Raw genomic sequence first — 12,436 nt, forward strand, 5'->3', positions numbered from 1 at the left:
GGACAAAACCCCACCACCGTGACGTCGTTGACGGGAGAGGGCTGAGCACCAGGTGTGTTCGGCTATTGGTGGATTTTAAACTATACAATTCTGTTTTCTCTTCTTCAATTGTTTCTAGATAAACAAATAACAGACCATTAGTTGCCACTAATTGCCCATTAGTGTGTAAAGTTGTTAGATGTGGGATGGTCATTTTTATGTGTTGATGGAGAGTTAGGTGTACTTTGCCAACACATGCATGTTGTAGAGTTTTTACGTTTGCAAACTGTTAATTGTGCTGTTTTTCTCATTTTCTTATTACAACTATGCTTTGTGCCTGATTCGCTGGTATTTCAGGACCCTGCTAAGAAGCCACTGGTTTCTTTCTGACAGCATTGTACGTTACACGAAAACCAAAAATAATATGAAAGTGAGTCATGGGTGAAGAAAATGGCAGTTTTACAAACGTCTCATTTTCTATCTATATGTTATAATACTCTTATATAAGCATGTGCATTAATAGACAACACAATGTTGGTTTTGTTTTACATATTTAGAGCCCACATTTCAATTTCTATGCGGTTACATTACTTTAAGAGCATTGGGAAAAGATTTTTTAATTTTCTAATCTATTTCCCAATCAGCTCTGGTTGTTGTATCATTCTGGTCTTGCTTTACTTAAGGCGCATTACATCACTTGGAAAAAGTGATGTAATGTACTTCCATGCTCCAATCAGAGTTTTGCAAGTTATGGGGGTGTTATATGTATGTCAGTCGTCTCGTCTGCTTGAATAAAAATAAAATCTGTACTCTTTACATCGTCCAGAATTTCATCCGCCTGTTGATACCAGCTTCAACAAAAATGCGCAAGCTTGGGGCGAAACTAATGTTGCCCATGTCTACGCTGATTGGCTTTATTGCATGAACAGGTTTTAAATGTTATCAGCAATTGGCTAAAATGCTTCTTAGATGCGCCTTCTGATTGGCCCTAGCGCAGTTAGAACGCACATGAAGACAGGACGTGACTATGACAGGCAGGGACGTGTGAGAAAACATATTACTGTTCTATTATAAAAAACATTTTTGATCATTTAATGTTATCTTTTGGGGGGCTCATTGCCCTATTGGCCAGTTGACTTTTTCAGTGTCCAAATTCTTCATATGTAGTAAATAATAATGTGTTTTCCCAAAAATATTATTTATCCCTAAACGTTGACACTTTAGAGACAAAAAAACAAAGTATACAAAAAAAGTATTTAAATAATTTATGCAACATGTCTTTCATGCATGATAGAATAGTGGCTTTGATTTTTTGCCTAAATGATAGAACACAGCCTCGTGCATGGAGCAGCAGAAGAGCCCCCCCCCCACCCCCCCGCCCCCCATATGTCTATGGCACCCCCTACTGGCGCGTCTGCAGAACTCCGCTTCCGCTCCCCCGCCCCCTCCCGGCAGCCCGACGGGATGCTGGCGGAATGTTCTGAGGCGGGATCTTGAGGGAGACCCAGGTGTTGGGACAACGTCCACGGGGGTCCTTATCGCTGCAGGGTTGTAACACATCAGCGTTACTGCGCGCTCAGCCGCTTCTCTCCGGTCTTCTTTGGACACAGAGGCCACAGCGCGCGTGTGTGCGTGTGTGGAGAAGAAGAACAAGAAGCCTACGCGGAAGTTGATAGTCCGACGGCAGCTGTTTTCCAGAAGTTTGCGATGAGGAGCGGCGTCTTCCTGCTGCTGCTCGCGGCTCTCACCTGCGGCCTCGCGCGGGGGGACGACGGCGAAGGCGAGGAGCTGCAGGTGGAGACCCTGGTGAGTGAGACGCGTGCGTTCCGCGGTCGCAAGGCCCGCTGCAGCGGCCACGCGACGGACACCCACCGTCACACGTATACTGTATGCAACGGTGTTAACGGTGAACTCTTCTGACCCGAGGTGAAACCCGAAACGTGCTCCGTGCTTTCCACGATGGGGGACACGCTGCGAATCCACTACACGGTGAGTCAGAGGGTGTACGCACACACGCGTTTTAAACCAGATTCGGGCTGTTTTTCATAGTAATAACATGAAGGGAAAACCGGCCCAGCTGCTGACGAAAGCAGTTGTTGTCTATGTGGCACCGTCTGCGTGACCCATGTGGACTCGCACCGCTATGTGCGCTCGTGGATGGACATGAAACAGTTCTGCAGGAATGTCTTTTGTTATTGAACGTATATGACCGATTGGTAATTTATTTGGACCAGGGGGTCATTTATTACACTCTATCATGTGGGCTTTTTTTTTTACCTCGCCTCTCGCTTCACTATGGAGGGGAGGGGTGGGGGGGGAGGTACACGTCAGCAATAAACCCCACCACTTCATCCATGTGTAGCCCGCTGGAGGCTCGTGGTTCCTCATGCATGTTGACCCTCAGGAATTTTAAAACTCAAAATGTTATAGTTATTGAACCGCAGCATCAGGAGCAACTACTGGGTTTCAAATAAGCTATTAAGACGAATTAAAGAAAAATCTGTGGCTCAAATATATTGGTAATACACTTATATACGTGCATACAGTGTGAACAAATGCACACAATTAGAACCAATATGCCATAGGTTTCGATCATTGTTTATTCAAGTAGTTGTTTCTATTCTACGTATTACATATAGATAGGCTATAATAAATATTTACACATTGTGCACTACATACATTCAATAAAAAAATTCAATATCACTATTATAACACATCTTCATGAAATAACGTCAGATTTTAAATTGAATATATCCTACAATCATTATCTGCGACAGGTGTTTAATTTGTCAAGATCTAGGTCATTCTTGGGCGGCACGGTGGCGTGGTGGTTAGCACTGTCGCCTCACAGCAAGAAGGCCCTGGGTTCGATTCCGCCCAGTGGCCTTTCTGTGTGGAGTCTGCATGTTCTCCCCGTGTCTGCGTGGGTTCTCTCCGGGTTCTCCGGCTTCCTCCAAAGACATGCTCTGGGGATCATGTAATTGGGAAATTTAATTTGACCGTAGATGTGTGAGTGTGAGTGGAAATGGTTGTATGTCTCTGTGTAGCCCTGCGATTGGCTGGCGACCAATCCAGGATGTACCCTGTCTAGCCCGAAGTTGGCTGGGATGGACTCCATCCGCGACCCTGTGTGCAGGATAAGCGGTTTGACAATGGATGGATGGAAAAGTCACCATTCACACAGAAAGGGGAATATTTCACAAACTTCACAAACAACAGAATACGGACGACGCCACACAAACACAAGTAAACACTATTATTTACAGCAGACACACTGAATAATATTATCAGTTAAGCCTTATCTGTGTATTCTGTTATCTGGCAACGTTTGAATAAACTGCAGTCTGACAGAATAACGCTGTAGATATGTTTTTATTTTAGGGGAAGGCAGGCTGGGAAATGTTGTACGGTATGAAAGCAATTTCAGGTAGCTGGATAGCAATGTGTTCACATATCGTCCTGCGTCCCCACGGTGTTCCCTGCTAAACTGATTGACTTGCTGGAACCTGTGTGATTACATCAACCTCCTTGTTAACGGTAAAAATAACTTACATTTGTTCTGTAACATTATGTACTTTATGCGTGGCTGAAGTGTATCTGTTGTCATCTAAAAAAGGCACAAAAACATCTTCTAAATCTGTAGATGTTACAATTCATAGCAAGTTATTTGTTTTCACACAATTGCCCCGGAGAACACTTAATGAGCTATACAGGCCACAGAGGCACTTTAATTAAGGTATAGCTCACATTAGCCCATCAGCCTCTTCGAAGATTTAATTGCTTGCGATAATAAAACATCTCGTTATTTTAATGAGTTGCCTTGATGTTAAACAAATGTGTCCAGCTTATTATAAGCGTGCATGTTCACGCATGCCCAAAGTGTGCCAGTTCGCTAACATCAAAGGGTGTATTACATATTAAGACTGATGAAAAATGCAAAGATGAATGTTCACAAGCAGCGCAGATTTAAGTGCAAGAAATATGCAATATGAAAATGGCTTATGTTTTCTTTTTCCACTTTTTCATTCAGCCAACCGAGTTGCAGGACACACACACACACATCCTGGTTACTTTGATCTGATCATAGAGAATGTTAGAGGCGACAGAAAAGAGTTCTTCTTGCTTAACAGCTGCACCCAACTTTGTCTCAGCGCGATCGGACGCTTTGGAGGAGCACCGCTCACACGAAGGTACCATTTAGACCGCAGAGCAGTGTCGAGACACGTTATCTGGATTATGACATCAGAGCCACTGAGCTTCACGTTTCCATCCATCCATCCATCCATCTTCAACCGCTTATCCGGGGTCGGGTCGCGGGGGCAACAGCTCCAGCAGGGGACCCCAAACTTCCCTTTCCCGGGCCACATCTACCAGCTCTGACTGGGGGATCCCAAGGCGTTCCCAGGCCAGTGCAGAGATATAATCTCTCCACCTAGTCCTGGGTCTTCCCCGGGGCCTCTTCCCAGCTGGCCGTGCCTGAAACACCTCCCTAGGGAGGCGCCCAGGGGGCATCCTCACCAGATGCCCAAACCACCTCAACTGGCTCCTTTCGACGCAAAGGAGCAGCGGCTCTACTCCGAGCTCCTCGCGAATGGCTGAGCTTCTCACCCTATCCCTAAGGGAGACGCCAGCCACTCTCCTGAGGAAACCCATTTCGGCCGCTTGTACCCGTGACCTAGTCTGCGTGGGTTCTCTCCGGGTTCTCCGGCTTCCTCCCACAGTCCAAAGACATGCTCTGGGGATCAGGTTAATTGGGGACTTTAAATTGCCCGTAGTTGTGTGAATGTGAGTGTGAATGGTTGTGTGTCTCTGTGTTGCCCTGCGATTGGCTGGCGACCAATCCAGGGTGTACCCTGTCTATCGCCCGAAGTTAGCTGGGATGGACTCCAGCCCCCCCGCGACCCTGTGTGCAGGATAAGCGGTCTGACAATGGATGGATGGATGGATAGGTCATTCTTATTCACAATTTCAAATTAAAACGCCAGATAGAAAAGAATATATTCCCTTTACTCCTTCATTTTGCGTCATTGAAGAAAATGTTATAAAGAGTTACACAAATAGATCCAACATTTATATCTGCCCTTTTCATTATTTCGTATTGTTTACGTTTAAACATGTGTAGAGTTCTGGCACATGGATCGTGTTAATTTTAGCCTAAGCTAACATGCTTCAGACGGTAGCTTTAAACAGACATGAATGGTTTCAATGTTCTTCAGTATCTTTCATTCATGTCACCATCTCATACCTCACATTGTATGTTTCACTGTCCAGGGTAAACTGATGGATGGAAAGGTGATCGACTCGTCACTATCCATGGATCCTCTTGTGGTCGAGCTGGGGAAGAGGACGGTTATTGCCGGTAAATGAACAGTAAATCCTTTTGTGTCGCTTAATTTGTGACAATTTGATTTGCTCATATCTGAGAGATAACCTCCTCCGCTAGTGTGCCGGCTGAGGAATGTGCTGGCTTTGCTGATTGACCTTCTCTGTGTGACTTTCTTATCAGGTCTGGAACAAAGCTTGGTTGGTGTTTGTGAAGGGTAAGTGAAAAGTAAAGGTCCACTTGGATGAATGTACGGTGGCTCTGAAGTGCAAAGCACAACGGCAAATAGGAGAACACAACGACAAATAAGAAAGCACAACGGCAAACAGGAAAACACAACGACATTAACGTCTTACGGAAGCGGTAGGGCCCATCTAGCAGAGGACGGACCCTTCTGATTGGACAGACGGACTGACTGTCTTTTAACAAGAAATGATACAGGGCTCTCAAGTGTCACGCATTGAGCGTGACAGTCACGCATTTCCGCCACACATCCAATTCCTCACGCCAAGAAATCGGACTACGGTCGCCAAGCCGTGTTAGCCGTAGTGTCCGCGCCCCCCCCCCTTTTTTATTTACTTTTATGTACAACATCTAAATATAATTTAACAACAAAACACCGGTAAAACAATGGTGAAAAACTAGTAGGGCACTTTTAAGACACTCGTAAAACATCGCCATCTCTGCGTGACTTTCTGCTGTGGCTCTCCTGCTGCGCTCACTTCCACCCCTCATCACAGGCTCTGAGTCCCGCCACTGATTTATTGATTGCCATAATATCTAGAAAGCGGCATTTCTCAGCTTTCAGAATCCGTCCGAATTACGTTGAATGTGCAAATAGTTAAGGAGTCACGGTAATTTGAATCCTCCATGTCACTTTCCGTCGCCGGCGAAAGGCTTCGGATTAAGAGGGTTAAAAAACAGACAGTCCGTCTGTCCAATCAGAAAGGTCCGTCCTCTGCTTCCTGCCATAAGGCCCTCCCCTTTCCGTAAGAATGTCGTTGTGTTTTCCTATTTGCCGTTGTGTTTTGCACTTCAGAGCCACCGTATGAAAGAGCAAAGCTATAGATTCTCTTGGCAATGGCTGCACGCAGTCATGACCCAATTTGTTTTTGTATTTCTCTTTCTATCATTTAGGCAAAAAATCAAAGCCACTATTCCATCTCACCTTGCATACGGAAAAAAAGGTTACCCTCCCACCATTCCAGGTAATGAACTTAACCTTATACAGAAATTAAATGTAATGAGCTCTGTTTGAAGAGTCCAGTATCTGTACACACTGAAGATCAGTGCTTGCACTTTACAGTGTAACTCTACAAAACCACAATCACGTACATAATCACACTACTGTTGTCAATAAATCCCATGAAAAGACCCAAGACCAATGATGGGATAGTCAGTGTATCAAGTTTAGCTTAATTAATTAAATTTTTTTAAATGTTCCAACCTTCTTAAACAACATGATACTAACATTTCAGCAAACACGTCTTAAACTGGAGTATATAATGTGTGTAGTTGTCAGGGACTATTTCCTGTGATATATTTACCAAATGATGCTGCATGTGGCAATGATTCTAAATAAATTCCTTTGTCCAATTTTATCACAATGAAGGAACGTGTCACGTAATGTGGCTGTTTTTAAATGTGTAAATGACACAACAAAATGTAATATAACAATATTTATTAGTTTACTAATTTAAGTTTTTGATGAGAACACAAAAAATAGAATATCAGCAGTTGTTGATGACTTAGTTTTCTTTTGTTGGTGTTATTTGGTACCTGTTATATTTTGTATTTCATGTCCTTATTTATTACATGTACATGATGTAGATGGGTGAAACATTAAAGGAAAATCCCAATCCACACCTGATTTGACCAAACATTGAACATGTCGTAGGTGACGCTGCCCTTGAGTTCGAGGTGGAGGTGGTTTCTCTGACACAGCAGACGTCGTGGCAGAAAATGGTCAACGACGTGTTGCCCCTTGTGTGTTTGGCTCTGGTGCCCACTCTGCTCGGCTTGGTGGGACTTTACCTCTACAAAAAAGCCAACGTTGAGAAGCCAAGCAAAAAGAAGGCAAAAGATAAGAAGAGCAAGAAGAAATAAGGACACGACACAGAATTATTTAAATAAATTTTTAAAATTGTACTTGTTTTTTTTGGTTTATATGTTCAGAAAATTGAGTAGATTAAACTGCCAACTCTGACACCACCCACTGAGCCACACTTACAAAAGATAAGTTTACTTATTGCTAAAAGCTGAGAGATCAAAATGTAACACGTTTAGTTTAAGAAGCAGCTGTGCCTCAGCAGAACCACAAAATGAAATACCTGTGACCTACTTTGTGTTTTAAAGTCCAAGCACACCTTCACAGCCTGCTGAATGCTGCACTAATAATTTCTGAACATTTTTGTTGTATTTTATTGTGAATGTATTAAATAGCACAGATGTGCACAGACCTGCTTCATAAATGGCAGAGCACCATTACATTAGCACCATTACATTACATGTCATTTAGCTGACGTGGTGTCTTTTTATCCAAAGCGACTTACAATAAGTACACAAGCACCATTGAGTAATAACCTTATGAAGAAACATGATTACCAAAAAAGATGTGTTGTTAATAGATATCATTTGGAGATGCCACACACTTTAAAGATACATTGAAAAAAAACTAGCAACTGGCCAAGAAATATGCTTATCTGCAGCTTTTTTCATTTGAATGTTGGTGTGTTTGGTGATCTCATGTGGCTGTAGTGCAACTCCACAGATACTTTTTAACCCAATGCTACAGATGCTGAAGGTTGATCCACAACAAGCCCCACGGTGCGACTTGAAAGTCCAGTGAAAGAAAAGAGGGAGGTATCAGGATTATGCATTAAATACAAAAAGCTGTGAGTCTACAAACATTTGTATTCAAATTGATTAAATAAAACCTCTCCTGCTGAAAACACCTCCACTTTGATGTCATCATAAGTGCTCATAGATTTTACGGTCCAGTGTGTAGAAATGTTGAAAGTTATATCCTACAAAAAAATGCACTTTTTGACGGATTATTAATTAAAGAACTGTCACAAATGCGACTGCCAACATTTTTGAAGGTTTACCATTGAATTTGTGATTTATTCTGTTAATAGCACGACAATCTGGAAATATTTCAACTAGATTAGTTATCAACCACAGTGGAGATTATGTAGTTTTATTTTGTGTGTAAAAAATGTACTGCAGAGTTCTGTGGCAATTACGTTTCTACAAAGTTAAATTTAGTTAAAGTTATCTAGTTTAAATCGTAAAATTAATTTTCTAATCACGCACCTACCTCAAAGGTAGGAAAACAAATTCTAAGACCAACCTCTATGTTTTGGAACATCCACCGATAATTTAAAATTGATATAATATGCAAAAATATCATGGCAAGGTAGAGAACTACGGAAAGTCGGTAGGCTTGTTTAGAACTCCATGAAACCTTGACTTTCTTGATATCCCTCCGCCAATATAATGTTTTTATGTGATTTCCTTGAAGATCATGTGTGGAATTTTTTCTTATTTAAACAGATAAGTAATACACATACCGCTGTATATGTTAGTCCAACATATATAAAATACATCAACGGGCCCATAATTTTGTTGAAAAATGTATTGAGGGCGGAGCGGAGGGCACTACTTCTCGCAGTGCAACCTCTTCCGGTTCTCTTTCCAGCTTCCCGTGCAACATGGTGAGTGTGTGTCAGTCGCTGCCGTAAAACAAAAACCGAATTAACAATCGTTTTATTTGAATAATCAATCCTACTTCACTCTCATTATATATTTCCGTCGCATAGTTAAACCACAATGTGGTGGATAGTTGGGTAATGTGGTTGGTGTCACTCCATTATATTCAAAATAAAGTCTTGGCCTAATGCTAGCAGTTAGCATGCTAACCGTTTTTGTGCATGTGTTCCTGCGAACCGGCGGAGACTAACGTTAATGTGCCTAGAAAACCGGCAACCCCATGTGGATTCAATATGTATTTTGGTTTCTCACGGTGATATTCACCAATCCGTCAGCTGAATCGAAACATTTTGAAATGATTTAAACGAGGATTACGTGTGCAATGGCAGCTTACTCGAGTCACCGCAGCCATCACATCGAAGCGTACGATGGTCGTCTGTTGTAGTGCGTGAATACCAGTCCAATGTGGACCAGTCACCACCTCTAACTGATGGAATGACTCCTACATAATTGACGTTTTTTGTGTTAGCACGGCCAATTAAACTACAGCTGTGAGGATTCATTTAAAAACCATCAACCAGTTTTATTTTTCCCATGTAAATGTGTCATTTGAAATGGCCGCATCTACGGAATATGGTTTTTAGTTGGGCTTGGAATTGCCTTTTGTAATAAACTAATACAGGGTCCATTATTAGGATGTCCAAACAGTACTGTACCTTTTTTTTATTTTTATTGAATAATAAACTGTAAAGATCATTTGTGTTCTTAATTGTTTTAAGCACATGGCAGTGTTTGATGAACCGGGCTGTGCACTCAACACAATGTACCAGAGAGAACGTGTGTCTTTTAGTACGCAGCCCCAATTTTCTGGCTGCAATTTGTATTTCTCTCAAATTCTGGCATTTGTTTTTACAGACTAAGAAAAGGAGGAATAACGGTCGTGCCAAGAAAGGCCGTGGCCATGTGCAGCCCATCCGCTGCACCAACTGTGCCCGCTGTGTCCCAAAGGACAAGGCCATCAAGAAGTTTGTCATCAGGAACATCGTGGAGGCGGCGGCCGTGAGAGACATCTCTGAGGCTAGCGTCTTTGACTGTAAGCGTGATTGTTGTTGTTTTTTTCCCTGTAAAACCTCACAAGTTGTCTTTGTATTTTGACCCATGTAGCTTGTTGTAATTTTAACATTTCTTTCATTTTCGTTTTGCAGCTTATGTTCTACCCAAACTTTATGTGAAGCTGCACTACTGTGTCAGCTGTGCCATCCACAGTAAGGTGGTGAGGAACCGCTCTTGTGAGGCCAGGAAAGACCGCACCCCACCACCCAGGTTCAGGCCCGCTGTGAGTACCTTCTACTGCATACTTTTCACTGTCAGATCTGTTTCAAGCTCTTAAGTCTTAGCTTGAGTGGTATTGGCGGGTAAAGCACAAGTTTAAGTCAAATGATTGTTTTGTCTCCTTCAGGTGAGTGAGGAACTGTTAACCTGGCACACCTAAATGCAATACATTTTTGCACCTGTTTGACCATGTCCCATTGTCCAGTTTAAAGGGTCTGTATTGGATATCAATTTTAATTATTTTTCTTTGATTACAGGCTGGTGCACCAAGAGCCCCTCCAAAGCCCATGTAAAGCAGAATTTGAAGATGCTGTACAGCTGAATAAATTCAAAAGTCTTGCAAAAACGTCCATGTGTGGAGCTTATTGCTCTTGACAAAGCATTATTTGTGTTTTAGGAAAGACAGGCCTGTCAAGTTCTTTATTTGGGATATAGTTTCTTGCTGTAGTAAGATAAAATTCTACAAATTCATAATGACATTTTTAGAAAGTTCAGATTTTTTTTAAAGCAAATTAGCGATTACCTCTTTTTTGACCATACATGTGCATCCCTGAATTAATTTTAAAGGAAACTAATCGCGCTAGAAGAAAGGTTTGAACACAGGGCCCAAAAGTCTCTCTAGGTATTAAAATACAGATTGTTTATTTGGTTGTCCTTGTATCTTAAAAAAAAGGGTTGGGGGGGGTTAAAGCTAACAGCATTGATATCACATGCATCAGGCTTACTGATCGGTGTTGCACATAAGAATAACCACAAAATCCTGAACAAACACTTAAAATGTGGGGCCACCTATAATCTCCGCTTGCACCACATGAGTTAATCGCCACACTTCAAAATGTTAGTATTTTAACTGTCGAGGGAAGAGAGAATGCAGAAAAGACATGGCACAATAGTAAAGTCTACAAGAAAGCGATCTGAAAAGGGTTGTGTGATTAAAATCTGTTCACATTACAATAGAAAGTAAGATGTAATTTGTATTTTTCGCTCATGCTAACAGACGTGACATTTTGAGCTAAGATGTTAGATTAGGTTGCAGGAAACTTCTGTGGTAACATAAATTAACAGTATTGTATTATGACAAAATAATTGTCGTTAATGAAGCAACTTTGGAAGTCAAAAGTAATCAACTTTCAAAGTGTTTCTATAGCCACAATCCGTTGTAAGGCTCTCTTTTTAAAGTCAGCAGGCGTTAGGGCACATGAGTTTCTCACACCATCAATCAAAAAATAAATGCAGTTCTATTGAACTTGTATCAAGGTAAAGGATGAGGAAAAACAAGAAAATGTAATATTCTATTTGAAATGGAAATCCCCAAATGTTTTAGAATTGTCCACTGCAAAAACAAGGAGAAAAAATACAATTAACATCTACATGGTTTTAGTTTTCACTAAATATTACCTTGTCTCTCCTTCCTTCCGAATTTAGGCTGTATGTACAAATATGTTGATTGTGTATATGGCCACTGTAATAGGGAGTATAAGTGCTAAATAGAAAGTATTTATTGGTTCAACCATGGGGGAACCATTATTTGGTACAATACCAAACCATACACGGGGATCAAAGGAAATATTCAAAAACCTCTAAATATGTACATTGGTTGCATGTAGACCACTACTTAAATGTGCAACCCCATACAGTACTGAGCTAAGTATGACAAAACTATGGCATGAATATCTAAAAAGTAACATCTTTTGATGCTACAAATCACAAGTTAAGGTAAACTCAGGAGATTCTTGTGTTAATGGCCTCTAGCCTCTTGGACATCAGCGGATCAATCACTTGTCCTGATCTTAATTGATAACTTATGCATTGATTTCTGTGCCCAATTCTGTAACACAGACATAAGAAATGTGCCTGCTTAAACAATAACCCTCAATGTGCTTTAAGTCAAATACAAAAGGAGTTTCTACAACAACCAGATTCATCGTTCTAACACATAGACGGATAAAGACCATCAAGAGATGATGATCTTATAACTGACACAAACCTCTTGACATTTAATAACATTTAATTTCTGCACCATTTCACTACCTCAGGACAAATTAAGATCACAACCAACAAAAGCTATTTGGAAATAAACACCTGTTTCCC

At 41.4% G+C, this 12,436-nt stretch overlaps 2 protein-coding genes across 3 annotated transcripts; both read left to right on the forward strand.

Moving 5' to 3' along the window:
• Positions 1 to 1,414: 1,414 nt before the first annotated feature.
• Positions 1,415 to 7,450, forward strand: fkbp11 (FKBP prolyl isomerase 11). Of its 2 annotated transcripts, XM_040204256.2 has the most exons (6): positions 1,415 to 1,785; positions 1,906 to 1,968; positions 5,251 to 5,338; positions 5,486 to 5,519; positions 6,440 to 6,510; positions 7,200 to 7,450. In XM_040204256.2, the coding sequence occupies exons 1-6, from the start codon at positions 1,687 to 1,689 to the stop codon at positions 7,406 to 7,408; spliced, it is 564 nt and encodes a 187-aa protein (XP_040060190.1). In that variant the 5' UTR covers positions 1,415 to 1,686; the 3' UTR covers positions 7,409 to 7,450. The 2 variants fall into 2 exon arrangements, with proteins under 2 accessions (XP_040060190.1, XP_077948228.1); XM_078092102.1 differs by lacking the exon at positions 1,415 to 1,785 and having other exon boundaries at positions 1,939 to 2,779; positions 4,929 to 5,338.
• Positions 7,451 to 8,934: 1,484 nt separating this feature from the next.
• Positions 8,935 to 10,691, forward strand: LOC120835376 (small ribosomal subunit protein eS26). The gene is made up of 4 exons (XM_040204260.2): positions 8,935 to 9,018; positions 9,929 to 10,106; positions 10,219 to 10,349; positions 10,603 to 10,691. Exons 1-4 carry the CDS (start codon positions 9,016 to 9,018, stop codon positions 10,636 to 10,638), a joined length of 348 nt encoding a protein of 115 aa, XP_040060194.1. The 5' UTR covers positions 8,935 to 9,015; the 3' UTR covers positions 10,639 to 10,691.
• Positions 10,692 to 12,436: the final 1,745 nt, after the last annotated feature.

This window comes from Gasterosteus aculeatus, chromosome 17, assembly GCF_964276395.1.
Source record: "Gasterosteus aculeatus chromosome 17, fGasAcu3.hap1.1, whole genome shotgun sequence".
Classification (NCBI taxonomy): Eukaryota; Metazoa; Chordata; class Actinopteri; order Perciformes; family Gasterosteidae; genus Gasterosteus; species Gasterosteus aculeatus.